Source organism: Hemibagrus wyckioides, linkage group LG14, assembly GCF_019097595.1.
Source record: "Hemibagrus wyckioides isolate EC202008001 linkage group LG14, SWU_Hwy_1.0, whole genome shotgun sequence".
Lineage (NCBI taxonomy): Eukaryota > Metazoa > Chordata > Actinopteri > Siluriformes > Bagridae > Hemibagrus > Hemibagrus wyckioides.
This window is the reverse complement of record NC_080723.1, coordinates 8000453-8025536: the sequence shown is the minus strand read 5'-3', so window position 1 is coordinate 8025536 and position 25084 is coordinate 8000453. Positions and strand designations below refer to the sequence as shown.

At 39.8% G+C, this 25084-nt stretch overlaps 1 protein-coding gene across 5 annotated transcripts; it reads right to left on the bottom strand.

Annotated features, from left to right (window-relative positions):
* Positions 1 to 9536: 9536 nt before the first annotated feature.
* cep83 (centrosomal protein 83) lies at positions 9537 to 25017 on the bottom strand. 5 transcript variants are annotated; one of them, XM_058407891.1, is made up of 16 exons: positions 24999 to 25017; positions 20243 to 20450; positions 20001 to 20151; positions 18781 to 18873; positions 18190 to 18321; positions 17796 to 18047; positions 16859 to 16990; positions 16637 to 16751; positions 16354 to 16498; positions 16090 to 16239; positions 14693 to 14768; positions 14394 to 14551; positions 13441 to 13591; positions 12532 to 12635; positions 12280 to 12448; positions 9537 to 11436 (listed from the first exon to the last, which is right to left on the bottom strand). In XM_058407891.1, exons 2-16 carry the CDS (start codon positions 20443 to 20445, stop codon positions 11278 to 11280), a joined length of 2190 nt encoding a protein of 729 aa, XP_058263874.1. In that variant the 5' UTR covers positions 20446 to 20450; positions 24999 to 25017; the 3' UTR covers positions 9537 to 11277. The 5 variants fall into 5 exon arrangements, with proteins under 5 accessions (XP_058263874.1, XP_058263873.1, XP_058263872.1 ...); XM_058407890.1 differs by lacking the exon at positions 24999 to 25017 and adding an exon at positions 21017 to 21140 and having other exon boundaries at positions 20243 to 20445; XM_058407889.1 differs by lacking the exon at positions 24999 to 25017 and adding an exon at positions 21017 to 21139 and having other exon boundaries at positions 9538 to 11436.
* Between the last annotated feature and the right edge of the window lie 67 nt (positions 25018 to 25084).

The window sequence follows — 25084 nt, the reverse complement described above, 5'->3', positions numbered from 1 at the left end:
ATGCTGTTCCATTTTTGTAGTTACCGATGATGTTTACAATTGCCACAGACACCACAAAATGTTTCAGGCTCTGACTATGCTGTCAAATACCTTTTCATAATTATTTTATGATGAAATTCATCTCTCAACATCCCAAACCACAAAGGTCGCCAAGTTGCAGGTGGAGTTTACGTTCAAGTTGATCCACAGGCCAGGGCACAGATCTACCTGACGGATTTCCTGATTTCCTTTCTTGGGGCAATGGCAATCCAGATGGACCTGAGTCAGGCGGGTGGTGGTATGTGAAAGTGGGGCAAACTGGAGCATCGGTTTGTGAATGGAGGGTAGAGCTGGAGAAGGTTAGTGGTACGCATTCCAAACCTGATGGGAATTAGACTAATGAATGTTCTGTGTTGCAATGAGCTGACAAAAACAAAAAGAAGAAAGACAAGCACCTCAACAGAGAGAGAAAGAGAGAGAGAGAGCTGTGGGTGTACATGCATGCATATGTGTGTTGATAAAATAAAAAGTAAAAAAAATAAAATAAAATAAAGCACATATTGGGTTGTTCCAAGCCTGATTCCAGCTTCCTTATTCCTGACAAAAGGAAAGAGTTTGACAACTTTGAAAAGTCCCAATAAAACAGATCAGACTGGTCATTCATCCTAGTTAAGGGAGGATATTCTGGACTTCAGTCTTCAGCCAAACCTCCTTAACAGATGATCTTCAGCCTCACTTTCATGTCTCCTGTCATGCCTACTGTCACCAATTGTTCTTACTTCTCCTCCATTTGTTAAACCTGCACTTAATCTCTCCTTCCTTCCTGGCTTCCATCATTTTTATCCACACTATGCCTTCCACTTTAAAGTACCTCATGTCTCAGCCCCCAACACATTCATTTCTTCACGGTTTTCATTCACTGACTTCTCCTCTGCCATCTTCCACACCTGGGAAGACTTCCCTGCCCTGCCACTTTGCTTACAGATGTTCCATGCTGCAATTGGAGAGAATTAAGCTAAAACAGTTTCAAGAATGGACAGGAAATCCAAACATGATGCTGAATTCTCTATTTCTGCAAAGTTGCTTTATGAAAATGTCTACTACTTATAGAACTATCCTTTGGAGAGTTCTGTGGCTTGAAGTTTAGCACTTCTGCCTCATACTTGCAGGGTTGGAGGTTGTGTCTGGAGTTTGTGTTCTCCCTATACCTTGAGGTTTCCTCTCACAATCCAAAGATGTGTCTTGTAGGCTGATTAGCATCTCTAAATTGTCTGTTGTGTGTGAATGTGCCCTACAATAGACCAGCCTCCTGTCCAGGGTATCCCCTACCTTGTGCCTGAATATATCCTGGGATAAGGTCCAGGTTCCCCATGATCCAGAAGGATAAGTGGTGTAGGGAACAGGTGGATGAATCTCTTCTCATACCATCCTTGTCTGTCAAAGCTGATGTGACAGCTTTTAATACCTCTGTATACAAGAGAAAGCTGGAAGCCTCTGTTCTTGATCTTCACAAGCTCTAACATCTTCTCTGCACTTCTGAATGATCTGCCTCCTTCTACACTATGCCACCTTTTAGAAAAACTATAAAATAATCTGATTAATAAGTGATTCCTGCACTTCCTACACAATCTCTTTCTTAAACAGAATTTTATGTTAATTTGTCAAACAAAGATCCTGCAGATTATCTTTCCCAGCAATCCCAGCACCAGCTTATTGGATCCCATCCCCTCCCATGATGCTTCTGACCAGCTCACAAAGCGTCCTTGCCCTAACATCTGGCGAGTGACACCTTCAAAATAGCAAGGTTATTCCTACCTTGGAGAAGACAGCAAGGGTTAGTCCTATCTTGAAGAGCGGACCCTGCAATTTTTTAAACAGTCTGGCTTCAAAGCAGCATTCTCAACAGAAACAGCACTTGTAGATTGATGCTGCTAGATCAACCAAACTGTGACCAGTCTTCATTCTTCTTGTCCACTCAGTGGCTTTTGACACAGTCAATTGCAAGACTCTCTGTCCATCCTAATCTGGTTGTCTTGTGTCTTTATGTGGACTAGTCTCCTGCAACAGGGTTTTTAGCTAGATGGTATTTTGATGGTATTCTTCATTGGATCTACTAAATGCTGTACACATAAATATAAATTAAGGTTGTCCTTGCTACAGAGAATTTTCTGGATAAATTATCAGAGCGGTGTCTCCTTGTTTGTATTGACAGCTTTACTGACTACTTGTTAGGCTAGAAAATGCTTTTTGAGATAAGGAAATGGCCATTGTTGTTTTTGTATTGTCTGTTTGCACCAGGTTGCACACACTGCACTTTATGTAGCTAGGACAATTTGTATTGCGTCAGCTATATATGGTTGAAATGACAATAAAACCTGCTTGACTTGAACATTGTATATTTACTGACACAGCAAAGTAGAGCATGAGCTAAAGCTAAAAAGTAGAAAGTTAGGGTAGATAAGATCCAAAGTATCTCTCAGAGTTTTCTAGAAGCTTAAATTCATTAAATTTATCAATTCATTAAGTTTATCAATTAGCACAAAGAAATAGAAGGAGGTACCTAGTAGTGCCAGGATAAATAGAGGGGATTTTTCAGTGCACTTTTTCACTCTACTGCACCAAGCCTGATGCTTTGTGTCTTTTGCTTTTGTGTGTTATTGCTAAGATATCTTCTGAAGAATTATCTGACTGCAAAAAAAGATTTGCTCTCATCCAAGTCTGAACAGTTGTTTTTGTTTTTTTGCAGGGTAATAGTAAGTAATAGGTAATTGGAGAAGATAATATCAGCGAGAATCAAGGGGAAGGTGTACAAGACAGTGGTGAGACTGGCCATGCTGTATAGTTTAGAGACAGTGTCACTGAGGAAGAGACAGGAGTCAGAGCTGGAGGTGGCAGGGCTGAAGATGTTGAGGTTCTCTTTGGGAGTGACAAGGTCGGGCAGGATTAGGAATGAGTGGGCAAAGGGAGGGGGGGCAAAGTTAGGGAGGCCAGATTAAGATGGTTAAGATTAAGATGGAGGTATATGGATGTAATAAATGAGGATATGAAGCTAGTGGGTGCAAGGGTTGAGGATGCAGAAGATAGGGATAGGTGGAGAGAGATGATTCACTGTGGCAACCCCTGAAAGGAAAAGCCGAAAGAAGAGGAAGGTAATTGGAGAAGACCCTGGACTACCCTGTGATGAGTGGGCTCAGAGGGGGACCTGCACTTGTACGGCTGCAAAAGAACTGGGTGTGATTAGTAACTCCAGTCTCTCATTTCAAGCTCATGCACAATAGATAATATCACTAGGATTGTCTTGCTGTCTGGATGTTCCAGTAGATAAAAAATCTCTTCTAATTCCAGAAGTCCTAACTAGAACCAGAAAATATGTCCACATCAGCTCTGTCCTATCCACTCTGCATTGGCTCCCAGAAACATTTCACATTGACTATAAACTACTACTACTGGTCTATAAAGCATTCTATTCTTTTATAATTCATGCCTATATCAGTCAAAAGGTGCAGGCTCTTTGTTGGTACTTCAAATGAGGAAGGCTAGAGCAAGGAACAAACGTTCTCTCTCACACAGGAATGGGAATATTAATGAGGATATTTTACTATTTCTGAATAAGGACACTTCAAACTGACTTTTTTTCAGGGAGAAGACATTCTTGACCTGCAGGGAAAATATCTGGTTTTTCTCAAGTATACTAATTAGGGTTGCAGATGTTTGTAACAAAAGTCCCTGAATGGATGATCAAAACCATTCCAGAAATGAGAATGAAAAAAATCATTCAAAATAGTTAATTTCCCAATGTACTAAAAAGCCTTTTCAGGATTGTGCAAGATTCATTTTCACCATTCTTGATTTTCCATCTGAAAAAATTGCATTAAATAACGTACTTACATGAACCCATTGCTTAGACGAGACATGAAAATGAGCATTTCCACCACTTCAGGCTGTAACGACGCGCTGGAGGCGGAGGAGTTAAGATTCATCAGCAGAATTTATTCACAATATCCAAATTGACAGGCAGGTAATCGTAAACAGGGACAGGCAAATGAGAGTCAAAAACTGGAAAAATCAATGAACTGAGCAAACAAACCGAAAACATAAAACCAAACTCAAGAAATCCAAAGGACAAGGCAAGAGTCATACACGGTAACCAGAAAACAAGCAAGTGATTGCAGAATGGCACAGTATGTTGCGGATGAACAATAAAATGTAGCATACTTAAATGTCCGAAAACCCAGAAGCGTTCCTTCGTGGGTGGCGCTAGAATTTGGACAAGGGCTCCCTCTGGCAGTCTGGCAACAGTGGTGATGTTACAGAGCCCCCCTCTAGGAACACCTCCAGGTGTTCTATGTCGAGGGTGGCCCTGGGGCCATGGAGATGGTTGGTTGGGGTGGAGACGATGAAATTCCTTCACTAGGGAGGGGTCCAAGATGTCATTGGTTGCGACCCACGAGCATACCTCTGGGCCATATCCCTTGCAATCCACAAGGTACTGTAGACGTGGTACTGTACATGTAGTTCCTGTGGCACTGGGGTTTCAGGAGGGTATTGACTCGGCAGGCTGGGGCCCTGTCAATATCGAGCGGAGGTGGTGGCTCGCTGCTCATGGGGAGCATGTGGTATGATGGAGGGAGTAGAAGGTGAAACGTGACCAGGTTGATCTGACGGATGATGCAGAAGGCTGATGAAGCATGGGCTGAACTTGTGACATGGTAGTCTTAGTCTCAAATTTTGCGTGGACAGCCAGACCTGCTAACCCACCTGGAACTTGGGGTGTAAGCTTCTGTGGCGGTCTGCCTGGATCCTCTGCCTCCGTATGGCCCGCTGCAAACGGGCCCTCTCCCAGTCTTCCTGGCTGCAACAGGCCCAGTCATCCATGGGAGGCACGTTAGAGGGTTCACCAGACCATGGGAACAGGGGCAGCTGGTAGCCCAGGATGCACTGGAATGGACTGAGTCCTGTTGATGAATGCGTGAGTGAGTTCTAGGCGTACTCAGCCTAGAACTCAGTACTCAACAGAGGTTAACGGATTGGCTATACCACTGTAGTTGTGAATGAACTGATGGTAGTTCACAAACCACAGGAATCTTTGCAACTCCTAGATTGTGGTTGGTTCAGGTCAGTCTGTAACCACCTTCACTTTGCTGGTGTCCATCTTTGCTCCTCTCTGAGAGCTGACGTACCCCAAGAACGCGATGGAGTCCTTCTTAAACTCACATTTCTTGGCTTTCACATAGAGCTGATGTTGCAACAGCCGAGTGAGTGAGACATAGTTGTCATAGGAGGCGGAGTAGATCAAGATGTCGTCTATGTAGGTGGTGATCCATCAGTTGATCAGGTCCTTGAAGACTTTGTTGATGAATGCCCGGAACACTGTGCGTTCGTAAGTCCATAAGGCATGATCAGGTATTCATAGTGGCCCCTTGTGGTGTGGAAGGCGGTCTTCCATTCATCCCCCTCTCTAATCCATACCAGGTTGTGTGCGCTGCGTAGAACCTCAGTGGTTCCAAAGCCACTGGGACCAGCAGTAGAGGGGTAGGGGTAGCGCACTGTGAGAGCATTCAGACCCCGGTAATTGATGTAAGGCCAGAGACCGCCATCCTTCTTCTCAATGAAGAAGAAGCCAGTGGCTGCCAGGGAGGTTGAAGGCCGGATGTACCCCATGGCTAGGGCTTCTTTGATGTAGTCCTCCATGGCTTTGATCTCAGGTGGGGAGAGAGGGTAGACTTTACACTTGAAAGGCATAGTATTGGGTAGCAGGTCGATGGTGCAGCCCCCAATGGTGCAGGCAAGGGCGCAAGAAAATGTTCCTGACGCAGTGGTCCTGGCAATATGGTGACCAGCGTGTTAGCTCCCCCTCTTTCCAGGACATCTGCGGATCATGGCATTGTAGCCAGGGAAAATCCAGGATGATGGGATTGGCAGGGGAGGAGATGACGAAGAACAGGATTTCCTCAAATTGCAACAGCCCAACATGAAGGTTGAGCAGGCTGGTCTGTCGTGTGATGAGGCCCTTCCGAATAGGGTGGTTGTCGACGGCCGTCACTTCCAGAGGAATCTCGCATGGCAGGGTGGGAAGATGAAGCTTCTCCACAAGGTGGTGGTCAATGAGGTTGACGGCCGCTCCAGAGTCCACTAGGGCTGAGACCACAAGAGATTCCTGATCATAGTGTAGGGTCACCTTTAAAATCAAACAGGAAAGCCAGTAATTCTCCCTCACCTTGGATGTTGAGGACCTTTTTGGGCAGGCTGAAAACCCGGTGGCCCGAGCCTCTGCAATACAAACATAGTTGGAGGCAGGCCGGACACTGCCGGTTCTCCAGAGACACCCGGGCACGGCCTAGCTGCATTGGCTCTGGTCCTTCTTCCCTGGGGCTTTGATACTCTTTATGAGGCAGGGGTTCAGAGAGTGGACAGGGGCTGCGGCATTGCTGGCACAGGAGGTTGTCCAGTCAGATGGCCGTCGTGATGTAGTTGGACAGGGTGGTATTGGAGTCCCAATATGCCTTTTTCACTTGCAGGGCTGGACGGAGCCCCATGCAAAATACTGCCAGGAGAAATCCGAAAGACAAGCAATAGTTGTACACAGAAACCAGAAAACAAGCAAGTGATGCAAAATGGCTCAGTATGTTGCGGATGAACAATACTTCACGAATGTTCCTTTGTGGGTGGCGCAAGAACTCAGGTGAGGGCTCCCTCTGGTGGCCTGATGCCAGTAGTGATGTTACAGAGGCAGTATGGGACGATTATTATTATATAAAGTGTCTTTTTGACAGTTTAGAGCTGAATGTTTTGGTGTTATCCCTAACAAACAAAGTAAATGGACATTAAACATATTCTAGTTGTTAAAACAGTTAATAATTCTGAATGTCTACTCCTCGTTTGGGTTCACCAAGATAAGGATAAGCCAATATGAAGATCAGAGAACTGTTTATGGGAAAAATGCAAGCCATTTTGAATCTGAGGAAAAAGAGGAAAAATCTTGTTGGGTGAGATCTCTACCCAACAAGATGGATGAGCTAGTGGCTCTGACCCGGCATCAGAGGGAATTCCGGGAGTGTAGCATGATGCTGTTTATGGAGTCATGGCTAACTAAGCTTACACTGGATACAACTGTAGCTCTAGACGGATTTCAGCTTATGTGCGCGGACAGAATGATGGAGAGCGGTAAGAGAAAGGGAGCAGGGCTGGCAGTATTTGTGAATAATAGATGGTGTGAACCTAGTCACCTCACTGTTAAAGAGCAAATCTGCTGTAAGGACATTGAGCTGTTAGCCGCTAGCATGAGACTGTACTATCCGCCCAGGGAATTCTCGCATGTTATCGAAATAGCTGTGTATATTCCCCTCTCTGCTGACGGTGAATCAGCATGCAATGTTTTGCATTCTGTTGTGAACAGAGTCCAAATGCCCTTCTCATTATCTCTGGAGACTTTAATCATGACCCTCCGTCCTCCATTCTGCTTACATTCACCCAGTATGTTTCATGCCACACCAGAGACAATAAAATATTGGACTTATTTTATGCCAAGGAGGCTTACATTTACTCCTTAAAGAGAAAAAGAGGGTTTTTAAATCAGGAAATAAGGAGAAGCTGAAAACAGAGAGAACTGAGAAAGAAGATCAGGGAAGGAAAAACATGCTACAGGAGGAAGATGGAGGATCAACAGCAGCAGAATAACATCAGTGGTGTGTGGAAAGGCTCAAACCATTACTGGTAATAAGGAGACCAGTTCTTAGGCAGAGGGTAATCAGAGGGTGACCAACCTGAATCCATTATTTAATAGATTTGATCAGCTACCCACCACGGTCCCCAAACAGTCCGCCCTGCTGCTGGAACCCCCCTTCTCTGGCCCCACCTCTCATCTCCGTGCTGCATTCAGCTCACAGCCTACCCACAATACATCTCTCCACAACACATCAAACCCACCCTCCCCACTACATACTGCCTCTCACAGAAGCTCAGGTGTGGAAGGAGCTAAGGAGGATCAGGGCAAGGAATGCTGCGGGACCAAACGGCATCAGCCCCAGGCTCCTTAAGACCTGTGCAGATCAGCTGTGTGGCATATTGTTGTACATGTTTGGTTTGAGTCTGAAGCTGAAGAAGGTGCCACAGCTGTGGAAGACAGCATCTGTACATGCACCAAAGATGTCTCGCCCTAAGGATTTTGGGTACTGTTGACTGGTAGCACTGACCTCACATCTGATGAAGACGCTGGAGAGGCTGGGGCTTACTCATCTCTGACCTCTGGTGAGCTTATCAATGGGCCCACTTCAGTTTGCCTACCAACTAGGCAGAAGTGTTGAAGACGCTGTCATCTTCCTTCTTAATAGGGCTCTTTCACACCTGGAGAAGGCTGGGAGCACAGTGAGTCATGTTTTTTTTACTTCTCTAGTGTTTTCAACACCATCCAACCTGTGTTTCTGAGGGATAAGCTGGAGTACATAATTATGGGCCATTGTCTGTCTACCTGGATACTGGATTACCTCACAAACCGACCACAGTACGTGAGAGCTCGTGAATGTGCATCTGATATGGTTCTCTGCAACACGGGAGCCCCGCAGGGAACGGTCCTGAAGAAAAATGTCCAAATATGAAGCAGAAAGATAAAGAAATCTATATAAATACAGAAGAAAATAAGAATAACCATAATAATAATTTAAAATAACACACAAACAATTGCACTTGGTTAAATACAACCAGACATGAAACAGATTGGCGAAGGAAAAAACAGCAGCAGATAATGACAGAAACACTGTGAGAGCTGAAAACCTAAGCCTAAAAACAACAGTCAGTGACATAACCAACAACCTCCACAGGGCAGTGGTGAAGGTATCACAAGCCACAGTTTGAAGAATTATTTGAGAGCAGAAATATAGAAGCCATACCTCACCAGCAATGATGAATTCACACACAGAACTCACACACAGCACAGAAACAGCACAAAAGCACAAAGCACAGAGACAAAGCACGAAAGGTTTAGAACCAAGATCATTTACCAAAGTGATGTAAAGGACAAAGTGTGGATAAAGAAAGGATCTGCTCATTGTCCAGAACATCTCATAAAGAAATAAAGAAAGGATAAAGAAAGGATCTGCTCATGGTCCCGAAGTTCATCTTTGAAACATGTTATAGGCAGTGACATGGCTTGGGCTTGTATTGCTGCTCCTTGAACAGACCCACTGAACTTAATTAATTCAGGATGGTAGAAGCAGAATGAATTCAGAGGTTTTTAGAAACATTCTTTCTGCATTGTACTGCACCTTTGAATAAAGAACCGTTAAATCTGAATGGGACAAAGCAAATCATCTGCTGAGTCAAGCATCACTCTCAGCAAAAAGTTCCATATGCTCCCTAAAAACACCTTCCATGTGTAAAGCTGTTTGTGCCAAATCTCCAGGCATCTGAACTCATCTTTAGCTGCAGCTTTTATATGATTTTACGAATATTCACCTGTACAAATACACATGGTGGATAAATGAGACATCAGATCACAATCATGCAATGTGTTATTTATTTAGTAAAAATAATGTTTTTATTTCATATATTCCTAATTTCACATGCTGTCTCCTATAAACAGAACTCGTTCAAGTTTCTCTTTGGGTGCTTCAGTGAGGACAGCAAACCTGTTAGACATGTGAACACGTGATTATGCCACTGAACCGTCACCCATTTGCCTCGCTGTGAGGGCCCTAATACTTCAGCTGGGGTAAACTAACTCTGCTTAAAACATCCAGACTTTCCCCTACAGACACTACACTATTCTCACTGTCACTAAGCCTCTCTTGTGTCTGGATGCTCACCTCGAAGGTTAATTGATAACATTGATAATGGTTGTGTGGGTTATAATAAATATATCAGTATCCCATCAGCAAATTCAAGTTAATGTTCACTAAAAGTTAGTTCTATTCCATAGAATACGAGATAAGCAGTTTGTCTTATCCACTGACATCCATTTCGGAATAAATGAGTCCTATACATAACTGGTTATTTAAATTTGTGTGCTTTGTCTATCACAGAGCACCTGGAAAATAATCATAATTGACCAATAAAAAGTTTTTCAAAAATATTTCAGAGGAATTCAGAGGCTTTAAAAACAGCTTCTTGTATTTCTTATACATATTACACTGTGTTGTAAATCTTTTTCTTCACAGTTGTATCCACCTATTTCTTGACATATCCACTTTCTCCTAATTATCTTCAGTGTCAATATAGTTGTTTTGCAAATGCTTCAATTTGGTTTCCAACTAGTGTAGCCTCTGTTGCTAAGGTTTCTTTATTAAAGAAGCAATGGCTAGGACTCCACCCCTCATCCCAGCCTGAAGCAAATCCCAGAGTGCCACCATCACCATTATCATTCAAGGCGTCTCTGTAAAAAATCCCAGTCACACAGACTGGTGGGGAAGACAAGGGATTACACACTCAAAACATTCACCCTTCTACTTTTTCTGTGATAAAAATAAAAAAAAAAATCGATCACCTTTTCTCTGATTTCAGACACGTTTGCAATTCAGTGGGTTATGCAATAATATTGTCACTTAGGTTCTTTACCATTGAGTTGCATCTTGTGCAAAAGTACTAATTGTAGTTTAATCTTGTACTTTAATTGTATCTTTACCCTCTCAGTCAGATTAAGTAGCCCATCGAAGGTAACTGTTCTTATGTTTTCCATTTAAATGATCAATGGTCCATCACTGGTAAATTGCCACTTTGCGAGAAAATAGACTGCATATTAACTCAAAATGTAACATGGTGAATTCCCGTTGCTTTTTGCATGCACTTTTTATTTACATTCAGTCTGGTTCATATATATAACTGCATATAATGTCTATCAAACAAGTGGAGTAGCACCAATAAACACTATCATTTCCTAAACATACACAACCCTTACAATTCTTTAGGTTATCTTGCAGGGTATTGAATGAAGTGGGAGGCGAAACAAAATTATTCAAGCAGGTTAATGGCTGCTAACAAGTTGAAATTTTTCTTAGTATTTTTCTTATTCATCTCCTGGTTTGATGAGATATTATTCATAATTAGATGGGTGCAGGTTTAATGTGTGTAAGCTATTTTTGAGCTCCTAACTGAAAAAAAAACAAAATAAACCTTTTCATTAACTCAAGACTAATCCTTCATCTTGCACTGCATGAAATTTCAAAAGTAAGGTGTACCAGGGTCAGGAATATGGAAGCTCTATTTAGAAAACACATAAAAAAACAAACACAAAACAACATGTAGACCCACATTTAACTTGGCACAATATGATTGTCTCTAGTCCCAAAAGGGCCAAAGGGTGAAGGGTCAGAGGTTAGTCAGGCTGTCCTGAGGTGCTAAAAGTCTGTCTTTTTCTCTGTCCCAATCCAGAGGAGGAGTCAGTTCCTGCAGCTGTTGCTGCTGATTGTTCTCCAGCTCTTTCAGTCTCCTCTGCAACCCTGATAACTGCTGTAGGTGCTGCTCCTCCTGGAAGAAAGAAAATATTTTTAAAAGTACAAAGAATGTTCCAAGTACAATCAACTTCACAAGAATCAAAAAGTATTGCATATAAAACACTAAATGACTCAATACAACCAGAGAAGCTACATATCTCTTCAAGAAAACAGAATTATGTGTTCAGAATTATGAACACAGGTAAGAAAAAATGCAGTCATTCATAAAATTACTGCATTTCATTTATTTTACAAATGAAATATATTCTATTCTTTACGATCTCCCTTGTCTTAGCGATCCTGGTGGATTTGAACCCTGTTAAAAAGGTACTTGGATTAACGAGGGCAATCCACATGTGCTGAGCTGAGTATATAACGGAGCCCTCTACAGATGTCTCTAATATATTACACAAAGTGGCTTGGTGCCTTTGTTCTGTCTTTTTTTTTTTTTTTTTTAAATAAAATACTACACACAGATTATCCAAACTCTCCACTCAAGTAATAGTTTATCTTTCTGAACAGAGCTACCTTTTTAAATGATAATAATTTTGTCTGAAAAATACAAATGTGCCCAAGTTATTAACAGGGGTCATTTTTCATTAAATACACATAAATTGTTTTTCTCAACAAACAAACAAACAAACAACCCTTGCAATGGCAAACATTTAAGCAGTGGTTTTGTGTAAATATTTACATTTGTCTATTAAAGATTAGTTAGACAAATGAAGAAAATAAGTCAGAATAAAGGGGAATGATAGTATGAATGAATTCAACTATACTGCAACACCTTAAGCTTTCATCAGGAGAGCCACTGAAGATAAAAGTATGTACTTCTATATTGCCTATGATAATGTTTTATTAGTTCAGTTCAGTTCACCTGCAGGTTTATAAAGCTGCATTCTGGTCCTGTGAGTAGCACTGAGTGGGGTAGAGACACAGAGGGCATGTGGTTTCCCAAGAGCAGCTGACGAAATTCCTTGTGCCTCCTCTGAAGCTCTGTTAAACGTCTGATAAGTTGAGCTTGCTCCTCAGCAAATGAGGAATTTCTGACACACACGTACAAATATATGGATTAAAATACAAAAAAGGCTGCACATTCTAAACAGAATTTCTGAAGTGAAAGTAGTACTTCTTGGCCAAAGAGCTCTCAATTTCCAGTTCTTCTATCTTGGCTTCCAGTAGTTGTAATTTATCCTGCAGTTTCTTCTCTTTAGCTTCAGTTACGGTTTTTCTCTACAAAGGTAAGAGGGAAAATAATTACATGGTAAAGTTAAAAATATATTCAAATATTCAAACATTAAACATAGCATTTATCCATTTCTTGTTTCAAAATGGAAACATAATACATGCAAAGGACATACTTCTGGCTTTAAGTCAATGACTACTGCAAAAACCTTTTTTTTTTTTTGCAGTTACTGGTCCTAAGTGAGGGATTGCTGTTAGCATCGAATGTACTGCTTACATGAATCACTATGGGCTCTTTAAAAATAGTGTGAATTAAAATATCAGCTAAAAATAACAAATATTTAACTTATTTAACTTAATTAATGAATATTTGAGGCAATATATTGAGCAATTATTTAAAAAAAAATTTTTTAAAGAATAAATAAAATGTAAGCAATTAATTTCCTATTTTAGTTTGTGCCAAGAAAAAAATAAAATATTCAGTTATTCATTTTATTTGATTTAATATGTTAACCTCTTAAGAAAACCCATATGCCTACTAAATTATAGCAGGCATTACAAATCTCAACTTTTTTTTTTTTTATTTTAATTGAGGTTCACACTCTACTGAGTGTGATTAATTTTGTGAAAATAGGTCTAAAGCTGAAAATCTTAGTCATTGTTGGGAATTTTCTGTTTGGGGGGGTAATTTTCAAGAAATTGGCTGTGATATGAAGAATTGTTATTATAATTATTATTCGTGGTGGTGGTATTATTATTATTAAATATTAGATACAATATGGCCCTTCAGACCATTGGTATAAAAAAAAAGAATTTTAGAACATGCCAAAATATAGACTGGAAAGACAATGACCTTCTTTTGCACAAGTGCAGCTTTTTGCATGCGTTGTTTGGCTTGGCTGTATTTCTCTTGCAGCTCTGCCTCTCTTTCCTGAAGTTTATGTTTCTCCTCCAACCACTCCACACGTCTCTGTTCTTCCAGCCTGCAACAGATAAGAGGACAGCTGTGTGGAATTAGGGCACTGGAAGAAAGAAGCAAGAAAGATGTCCACACTGCTTCAGTATGCAGCTGAAGTTTCCTTCAGTAATCCTGACCATCAAACCAATTTCAGAACCTACACTAAATTTAAAAACACTAAATTTATCTTGTGGACCACAAGTGAATCGAAAGATCTGGGGTAAAGAAACAAGAATTATTATAATAGAGCACTAGTTACTCCACTATGGGGCAAATCAGCAGGACTGCAACAAGTAAAACCAACAAAATATTAAAGCAGTTGATAAAGAAAACCTTCACTAAAGTATGGGAACTCTTTACGTTACACTACACTGTTTGACATGACTTCTGTTTTCATGCGAGTAATACTGTATCCTTCTTATTTAGAACTAATTTAGCAGTTTTTCCCTGGCCTGATGCTCTTGACCTTGTATCTGCATGATTTAATGCATTGTGCTGCTTCTACATCATGGGATAATGAGACAATAGAATGAATGTGCAGAGTTAAAGGTCTATTAAATATGTCAAGATTATTAAAACATCAATTTTAACAGAGATTTAATAATCGTTAGTTTGAGTAATCACAATAATAAAATGTGATAAATATTTGTTGATACATGGAAAAAGGAAAAACATCAATCAGCTACTTAACTGAATATGGCTAGAATACAAAGAGATAACAGTATATGTGGGGATATGAAGGAGTTCCCATTGATAGAGAGATAGAGAGAAAGAGAGAGAGATGAAAAGACATAAATAAAGAAAGGCAGCATTTTGTGTGTTTTAGCCCTTGTTCTCTTTGTATGTACCTTTCAGCTTCATGCTGCATTTTCTCCATTTGAGTGCGAGCACTTCGTAACTCTTCTCTCACTCTCTCCAAACTCTCCCTCAGCCTTCCATTGGTGTCCATTAGCTCATGCTCTGAATATGACAGAGTGCTGATTTGCAAATTCAGTTCTGCATTATGCTAAGAAAAAAGAAGATCCATATAATTAGAAAGCAGTCAAAAAGAAAACATAAATCATTTATAGAACTTTAAAAGTAACAGTCAGATATTTCCTCGAATTGTCTGTTACTGTCTGCAGTCATGGACGGGTTTGGGACATACTCTTCTCAACTCTGTGTTCTCTGCCTTTTGTCTCTCCAGCTCCTCTAGCTGCTGTGCCTGCTGCTGCATTTTAGCTCTAAGACACAAAAGACACAGACAACCGCTAAAATGTAAATTAATTTAATTCGTGTAATACACAAAATTTAACACAATACTGTAACTGCCATTATTGTTGTTTTTTTAAATCATTCGATATTTTGTGTGTGTAAAGACAGACAAGGGTGTGTATGGTATTAGCACCAAAGATGTTGTTGATACGCATATTTGATTATTTTCTTTTTCTTTATTTTTCTTCTTTACACTGGATGCCCTCCTTGATTTTATTCAGGAGTAGACTCCTCAGTGGCTGGGTGGGTTCTCTGCCTGGGAATCGAAAGTGGGCCACAAGGGAGGACTTAGATTTACCAGATTCTGTACATTGCAGTGTTTGGGTTCACAACACACCAGCTTTGCAACTTAAGGCTAGTTCACACTACAAGACTTTAAACGTCGGCAGATCGCTTTGCTGTTCAGACTACATGACTTCACTGTATGTCTTTTTGTCCTTGTGGTGTTCACACTACGCTTCATAAATGATCCACAAGAGGGGGTCGCACACCACACGATCTGACATCAACTCTCAACTCTGTTGACTTGCTCTCTCATTGGCTGGAGGTCGTAGCTATAACTGACACCACGTGATATCGAGTCGGCCGACCGTCCCAGATATTTAACATGCCAGATTTCTGGATTTTGTCTGTGAGGTGTCAGCGACGCGTCAGCGAGCCTCTTTGATGCGTCGTTGAGTAGTTCAGACTTAAAGATTGCCGAGCGCTGATCACCCGCTGATTTTCCCACGATCACAGACCGATCTGTCAGCGAGCTCGTTAATTTGCAAACCGTGCTTAAATCGGGCTTAAAATCCTGTAGTGTGAACTAGGCTTAACTGTGAGAAGCTGAAATGCTCCCTTACACCAGAACTTAAAGATGTGTTATTGTCACTCTAATACACTGTATGCTATCTTGTTAGCTCCTTGGCTTTGTAAAAGCTTGCTTAGGAGAAGTTTCTTTCTTTCTTTCTGCTGATTCTTAAATGAGGATGTTACTTTTTTCAGAGATGGAAGTGTGGGCTTTATAAAGATTTGTTAAATCTTTGTTACACATAATATTGTAAAAATGTTTTTTTTTATAATGAACAGTCTATGTTCTGATGCAGTTTATGTATGCAGAAACATTGAAGAGAAAAGCTCGTATTGAAAGTGTTTGATTAAGTATGTGATCCTCCGTAATATTATAGCCCTAATAAAGCCTATTATATCTGATCATATTTGCAGACATCAGAAGGTTTAATGGAGCACTAAGGACAAAAAAGTAAAATTATACAGACATTGAAGATATAGAAATTGAAATGTGAGTACTTGCTATTTTGCAGCTCTTTGCGTGCAGATTCCTCCCCAAGCCAAGCAGCACGGAGTCGATCCTCAAATTCCTCGGTTTTGGAGTTTCCTGCTGTTTCTTGTAAAGCCCTCAGCTGCTCTAGCTCAGAGAGACGATTCTCCAGTTCCACCCTGATGAGCACACATGCAAACACACAGAATTAAATAACTTTTGAAAATACCTGTATAAAGTGGAAATGGAACTCCTGGAAGGAAACGAGGGCTAAAGAAAAGGGGAAAACCTACTTCTCTCCCTGAAGCACAGCAATTTTTTGCATCTCCTCTTCTCTAGCTCCCTGTATTCTAAGCACCATTTCCTGCTCTTTTTCTGACAGCAACTTTTTATTCCTCTCATCTGCTGCAGTCAAAACTTCAAGATCTGACTGCAGACCTGAGAGAGAGATTGAGAGAGAGAGAAAGTTTCTTGAGAGTGGGATATGAAAAAACATATTTTCTTCTCTAGTTTAGTCTAGAAACAATGGAAGAGCGAGAGTAAGAAATGGGAAGGGTAACAAATGTAAAAACCTACTCTCTACTTGGGTTTGCAGTTTGTCTCGCTCCCTTTCCACTTCTCCTCTGGTTTTCAGAAACTCCATCTTCACATTAGCCAGTTCCAACTTACAGGCATGTTTAATTTCTTCGACCTGTTTCACATGTGTTGCAAATTAAATATTTAATAAAAAAATTTGTATGCCATGTGAAAAAGTACAGAGAATAGAATGTAGATCTTTGAGCATGTCAGCTAACAGACCTGACTGTTCAGAGCTTTTATTTCCCTCTCAGCCTTGTGCAGTTTGCCAGTGAGCACAACGTTCTGCTCTTGGCTCAAGCGCAGCTCCTTCTCCACTCTCTCTAACTGCATGCACACTGACTGCTTCTCAGACTGCAAAATACAGAAGAGCGGCATTAATAAAAATATAACAGCTTGGTGTGAAGTGCAAAGCAGTTCATGAAATTCCTAAAGCTCATTTGTAGTTGGTGACACCCATAAAACTCACTGAAAGTTCAAGTGAACAAACAGTTAGGAACAGGAAATGAACAACCAGGGTCTTAAAGGCAGGAGTGGAATTTATTTGAAACTTATTTCTATTCCAACAAAAATAAACAAATCTTCCATCAGTTGAGTTTATTTATAGCTCACGGACCTGCACTCACTAACCTGCTCGTGCTCCATTTATATGGTGCCGTTTCATTTGCTATAATTGAATGATGATGTTCCGTTTGTATTAAATTAAATTAATTTATGGGTTTTTGTTGGCTCTCTTTCTTTAGTTTTCATATTCTTTAATTCATGCCAATAAAAAATGGAAAAAATTAAAATCAAATGACTGGTTTTCACAAAATATTATTGATAACATTCTGATCTAGAGAACTTGCATAAAGATGTTACTTTTGAAGTGACCCCAAAAAAGCATCTATGAACATCTACTTTGGATAAGGTTGTCTGCTATAAACACTCGCAAATAAGTTAAAATAAATTACACATTGCACACATTGGGCCTCAAGTTGCATATGAACGAATGAATAAAAACATTCACATCTAAGCTTGATAATGTGTGCAACATGTGTAACATATTTTAATCCTTTATTTTTGCTTATTTTTATGAAGGGTGCCAATAATACTTGTAACGTAAAACTGTATGGAAACAGGACCAGAACCACTCTTAGTTGTCCAGAAAATCTCTTACCTCCAGGGTCTTGAGTGCAGCCTGGGACTCAGCCAGCTGCCGGAGCTGGATGCGTTGTGTATTTTCTGCCTGTGCTCCTGTGCTGTCCCTCTGTGCACGGAGCTCAGCCACCTCAGCCTCAAGGCTGCAGAGCCGCTGATGCAGCTGAGCCTTTTCTCTTAAAAGCGCTTCAACCCGCTTCCCATCACTCGCACAGTCTCCACTCTGCAGCTGGGCACTCAGCTTCTCCTTCTCTCTCTCCAGAAGAGCCAGCTGAAAATAATATGAAACACACACCATATTAAATGAAATCCAAATAAAGTCAAAGCATCTTTATAGCATTAGTGCAGTATAAATGACAGTGCTGGGGTCAATACATGCAAGCATGAATTTCTAACATGTATGTAAGACATACATCTGCACTGTGACGGATTTGCTGCTCCTCCAAAATGCGCTCATGTTCCTCTCGCTGGTGATCAAACTCTGACTTGAGAAAGGTGAAGTCGTAGCGCAGCTTATTGTATTCAGATCTGTATTTCTCAGCTTCCTGGTACATACAGAGAAAACACCGACAAATAAAGAACACAATCATTTGGGATTTAAAAACAACACTACAGATGTGCTTTCATGCTACCAATACACCATATACGCTCTAATACATTGGCATCATCCGCTAGAACACAACACACTCTCTGACCATACTGAACATCTTGTTAAAGGTAAATTTTTGTGTGTAGTCTGACTTTTAATCTTTAGGGATGGTGTGAAACAACTTGACACCTCCATATGTGCATGTGTATTATGAAACCTTCCCAGAATGCACAACTCATCTCGTACAAGTCATATGCTTTATGAGGATATACACTTGCTACAGATGTCCCGTTCTGCCTGATTGTGCTTTCTTCAAGCATTTCCATGGCTGCCAGTGAAGACGCATCAGCACTGGCTTTCAGTGAAGCATGGTCCTACTAGGAGTCTGACAAGAAGAAGGAAAAAAGCCACTTACTTCCTCTAGCTTATTAAAGCGTTCCATGATAGGAACTTCCATCTCCTGCTGCACCTGGGTTTTTAATAACTCCAACCGCTGAGGGGTCATCACCTACACAAAGGTGTACATACAAAATAAAATTACTCTAACATTCATGCTATTCAGACTACAAACACACACAATCAATTAATAAAAACATCGCTCTAGTTTTTACATATCCAACAGTTATAAGATTTTTAAATGCAAAAAATGTCTTGGATCAGGAACATAAATGTTATCCAGTGTGAGTTATTGGCACTTATTACAAGCTGCCCAAAAATAAGACTTCAGTAGATGCACACAATTCATGTTGCTTTTGGGCTGTTAAAAAAGGACAACTTAATAGAACAAAAACTTAAGAGACACATGTTTGTTTGTTTGTATAATAGCTAATTCAATACAAAATTCATGACAGAATCATGATCACTAAAGTGAGATATTTTAGTAGTTCTTATAGCAATACAACAAAATAATCTTACAGTATTTCATCTGTATCTTCATCTTTAATATTAATGAATCCATCATGACTCCTGTAACAGCCATCCTTGCTTGATTTTTTGCTTGTTTTTTTTTTTTTTTTTTTTTACTTTTTGCATGAAACTAGAAGGCAATTACTACAGGTATTGTTTCAAATTGTATTTTTTGCAAAGCAGCCACTGTTTGGCTCTTTAGCAAGGCCCTTAATGCTTTCTGCTCCAGGGGTGCTGTATCATAGTTGCCCCTGCACTCTGACCATGACCACAAAAGCTGGGTGATGTGCAAAGAAAAGAATTCCACTGTGCTGTAATGTATGTGTGGCAATAATAAAGGCTTCTTCTTCTAATAATAATAAAGACTTGTTGATAAAACCCAGGAACAAAAGGTAAATATTTCCATGTACACGAGACACATCTCACTGCTAACCAATCAGTATTTGCCTGTAGTCTGGTGCATGCACAAGTCTGTCTCCTGTCTGTGTTAAAGCAGAAGAGTAAAGCACAAATGGATAATTCTTGGATTATTTATATAACTGTTTTTGTTATTCTGCTCATTTAACAATAATAACAACTTGAACAGGACCGTCACTTTTACAAACCAAAGATTTAAAATTCACCAAATTAAAGTGTCTCAGTTTTCACTACACAAGGCATAAACATGAAACCTCTCCCATTTTAAATGTTTATATTTATGCATATAAATGTTTACATTTATGCATGTACCTGTAATCTGAGCTCCTCGAGCTCTCGGGTTTTATCCAATACCTCTCCTCTCAGATCCGCCAGCAACAGCTGCAGTTTTTCCTGACCAGCCTGCTTCTCACTCAGCATCCTTTTGAGCTCACCCTGGAGTTGTGTAAACTCACTCTGCAGTCTACACACACACAAATAAAATGATTTAAACAATTCAATAAACCAAAGATTCTCTATTTCCTATTGCAAAAACAACTGAAGTACCATCAGACCTTGTGTGCTCAGCTTTCAGCGTCTGGTAGTTGGTTTTGTGGTTCTCACAGCGCATCCGTTCATCGATAAGCATCTTCTGAAGCTCCGTGTCCAAGCTGTGAAGCCCCACTGATCCTGGGCTTACTTCCTGGGCTTTGCCTCTTCCACTAGCCTCCAGGTTTGGAAACATGGCTGAGAAATGACTTGATGCACCACCGTCCATCTTTTCTTCAAGATAAGACAAAGAGAAATGGAATCAGTAAACCTTTACAGATCAATCACCCAGAAGAAGGCCAATCCACACACACACTTCCTGCTCTTGTCTCAGGAGTAAATCTCCCAGTCTTCAGTGCAGTGCTTCAGGATGAGGGCTTTGTTCTGAATATGTGCTCTACACTGCAAAGAGGCTAATCAGGGAAGTTACAGCGCATTAACAGTCTCATATGATTGCTCTCTGCCACTCGCAAATTGCAGTTTAGTCTCAAGTGATTTCTCTCCATTTTCTGTTGTGGATACGGAGCGCGTGATTACCCAAGTGCACGCAGTGGAAAGTAGCGTGTTGTCTGGGCAACTAAAGCTGACTGAGTAAAGCTCACACTGCCAGCGTTAGTGTTATTTTGTGTTATCTTAAACGTATCTAAACGTAGCAAACTAGCCAGGACATTTCGGGTCTGAAAGAGGATTAACAACGACAGAAAGTGAACAAAACTATGTCGGATGGATAAGAAGTCGGCTTGCATCTCGTCCTACTGCACCAGAAGACAACTAACAGACGTTTAGTAAACATAAATTACCTCATAGTACAACAAAATCTTGCCGTATCCGCCATAGAGCGCTACACGGAAGTTCCGGTGCCGTGCCAAATCCTGACTGCCCGGCAGAATCCGACACCCCTTGGAAAGTCGGCACTGAAAATGACGTCATTTTCGACGTCAACGTGTTCGAGCAACAAGTAGATGTAGACACGTCCCCCACATTCGTCATTTGTTAACAGCAAGGCAGTCCGCTGACTGTAGATTTAAAAAATCGCGTATCTCTGGGTGGATGTCTAAAGCTGATATTTGTGTACGGTATAGCTAATTAACTGTGTACAGTATAATTTATTAACTAAGTGTTTCTCGTGATGCCATGGACAGACCCATCACTTGCTGAACTCGGGGTTGAGGAGAACATCCCAACAATCACACATTTACATGTGGCCGCATTTGAGAATTATGAAAGACAGCCTTTCTAACATGATGAAATTTTCTTTATATACAACATATACGACTATACATAAATTTACTTTATTTACAAACGTATTTTGACGCCTGACTATCACGCACTTATGTTGTTCTGCCCCAAACTCAATTGGGTAATATGTCTTTGAATGCGATAACAGACAGTACAGTTTCCCTTCACTGAAATGAATGGGCTTAAACACTGTTTCCGGATGACAAGGCCCCTGTGCCCAGAGCTAGACATGATTAAGGTGTTATGGTTGGAGTGGAAGCCCTGACTCTGACTCAACCCCACTAAACACCTTCGGGATGAACTGGAACACCGACTGAACCCCAGACCTCCTCATTCTTACATCAGTGTCTGATCCCACTATAATGCTCTTGAAGATGAACGATCACAAATCTCGGCAGTCACAATCCAACATCTTTTTGAGAAAAGTAACCGTAATAAAATTGACTATTCCTTGTGAGGTGTGAAATACTGTAGCCTTATTTCTTTTTTTTACTATTTAACAGTTGATTATTATCTATTGCCGTGGCGTCATAATGATGCTATAGAGGTGGATTAATTCAGGAAGGACACCAGTGAAGGCCTAGGTGTGAAATGCACGGCCCGCCACTGATTTTATATATATATATATATATATATATATATATATATATATATATATATATATATATATATATATATATATAAACAAACTATTCTAATAGTTTTCTATTCTAATAATTTTTCTCTATATATTTTACCTATATCCCTATATTTTTCAGGTCCACACACTTTAATTTTAATTTTATTCTTTTTCTTTCTTCAAATGTGGGACAGTCGTAAAAAGCATTTCACTACATGTCGTACTGTGCATGAGTTTGTACGTGATAAATAAAATTTGAATTTGGCTGGGCATCATAACTGGGGCTTAACACTGAAGCTGAAGTGTGTTCTCTGAGGCCCTCTAGTGGCAAGCTGTGGTATAGTCCGTAACCCCGCCTTTTCCCAGGATTGTAATAATGGTTTTATGTCGTGTTTAGTTCAGCTAACCTTTGTATATTTTACACCAAGTTTTTTTTCTTTATGATGAATGTATTTTATAGGAGTTATTTGATGATAAAATACAGTGATGTAGGTGTGTGTGTATGATGAGATGATTGCCAGTTTTAGACAGATGACATTTCTGAAAATGAGTGAATCTGTCTGTTCAGTTGATGTTCATCAATTACAGCATAAACTGGTAGATTAAGATTTAATGTTCACACTGATGCATGTTCCCTACACTCTTAAGTACTTTACTATTTTTTCAGATCATTACGTTCTATAAAAACAAACACACCCACCACACCAGATTTGGAGCTATAATATATGCAGGTAAAATCTACTATGAAAGGATTTGCAGGTTTAGAAATAGAGTCATTCATCAACATGCACATTTGTTTCTGCCATTTTTTTTAAATAATTCTACACAAAAACCTAACCCTTTAGCTAATAAAGCACTTAGTCACTAGAGAATGTGAGGTCTTGTGGTTAATAACAAATAATTCAGCAGTACAGAGAACATATAATGGTGCAGCAGAGCTGGTTAATTGTGATGTATTTTGAGTCTTTAAGTATATAGACAACATGATTGCCTGCTTAAATGAGGTTAGGCCAGTGGAAAAGGATTTGTTAAAGCTGTGTGTAAGTGCAGGTAGTAGTGTGGGAGACGGGGATAGTGTCTAGGGGACAGGCTGTAGAATGTCTAGAGAGGAGACTATAACGGAGATGCTTAGAGACATCAGTGTCTGAGGGAGCAGTGGAGGGTTACATGTAGGAGGAACCTGTCAACACTTTAGTGGTTTTCAGTCTAATCTGTAGCCACTGTATCTGAAAACAAGAACTTAAACTAATATACATCAAGAACAGAAAGAACCATTTGTTTACACCAAACTCATTTAGAATAAGTTGGTGCAGCTGTTTAGCTGTTCAATATGTTTAATTTAAATGACCTTCAAAATTCTGTTGAGAAAAAAAAAAAACAAATTTAGCAAAGTTAAGAAATGTTATTTCATAAAGCAAATGATAGAGTTCTTCACTAACAAAAGTCATAAAATCTGTGAATGAAGGTAGTAGGGACATGTGTAAAAATGAATAAATTCAACCCTATCTACAATCCTGAGATCAGTGGCTTGTACATACACATAACATGGAAATGTTCTCACATCAATCACGTATTTTGAAGAACAGAATATCATTATGAATATCATTATAAATGATGTTATTAGTAAGTTATGCTAAGTTCTTAATATATAAGTGAAACCCTTAATTCTAGAGTTATCTTTATTTGTTGTATCTTCTGTTTACACATTATTTACTTTTCTCAATAAATCACTTACCTAAGTAAATACATCACTTACTCTCCTTTGTCACCTCTGGAGATGTCACACACAGCAGAACATACATTCATACTCTGTAAAGGCTTAGAACTTATAGCAAGTTCCTATCAAAACCACCACATTGTTTACCAGAAAATGTGTGTGTGAAAATGACACTAAACAGGACAAAAATACTGTTTTGATAAAAACTGAACCGTTTTCATTATTTCATAAAAGGCCCACATTCCTAAAGTGTGAGAAAGCCCACAAAGCCTACAATGCGAGTTGGCCTTTAAATTAAAGAGAGAGTGATTTTTAATGGTAGCTTGTCCTTAGGGCACCATCAATTTGTCAACTGCTTAATAAATATTTATCAGTCACATATCCATAACCTTTAAATTCTGTAAACAAACATTATTGTCAATTGAATAACAAGCAATTTTAAAATGGTTGCTATTTTACATATTTCTTCACCTTCATACTTCATGGGGTAGCATGCTCACTTCCCTATTTCACTTGTATGAGTTATTATATTATATCTGGGTGCATAGGCGGCATTTTGCCAGGAGCAAGCTGCAGTCTTGAAAGCACCTGGATGTCCTCTGTGTATAGTAATAGACAATTCCTCCAGGTGTTTAAAGGAGAAACTGACATTTTGCTGGGATTATATTTAGCCGATGAGCTGACAATCATGATGAGATGTCAGCTACAAACCACATGTGAAACCATGAGAAAGCAAGAGAACTAGAGTTTTTCAGACAGGACAGTAAAGTCTCCAATGGCTGAGGATCCTGTCCATTTCTTCAAGAAAGACTCCTAGGGGACCTGTACCTATTGGGAATTTGAAGGATAAGATGTTGAGATGAGAAAGGAAAAGGGGTGTGAAACAGAGATCACTGAAAACCTATGGTTTGTGGAGGCCAGCTTTACACTTTGTGAGATGTGTGATGACAGAGAGAGTTTTTGAGGCAAATAGCATTAGTCTAGCCTAGAGTGAGCTTGGTGTGGTTAAGTAGAGCTGACAAGGAACAGGTAACAAAGAACAAAAAAAGGAGGTATACAACAGATCACTGTTATATAATTGGGATATGTCTTGGTGTATACTATGACTAAATGTATATTATATTATATTATATTATATTATATTATATTATATTATATTATATTATAGTATAGTATAGTATAGTATAGTATAGTATAGTATACATACCAATGTTGTTTAATTAGAAGTTGTCCTGTCTAGAAAGAGAGATCATCACCTGGTTGTGCCGGTCTTCCGCACCCAGTAATAAAATG

Bases quoted from the DNA above. Each gene is read 5' to 3' on its own strand.
- cep83 (XM_058407891.1), bottom strand. From the start codon at position 20,445: ATGGACGGTGGTGCATCAAGTCATTTCTCAGCCATGTTTCCAAACCTG. The intron at 18,048-18,189 runs GTATGTCTTACA...TATTATTTTCAG, and splicing joins AAATCCGTCACAGTGCAGAT to CTGGCTCTTCTGGAGAGAGA. The intron at 11,437-12,279 runs GTGAACTGAACT...TCTTTCTTCCAG, and splicing joins GCAGCTTTATAAACCTGCAG to GAGGAGCAGCACCTACAGCA.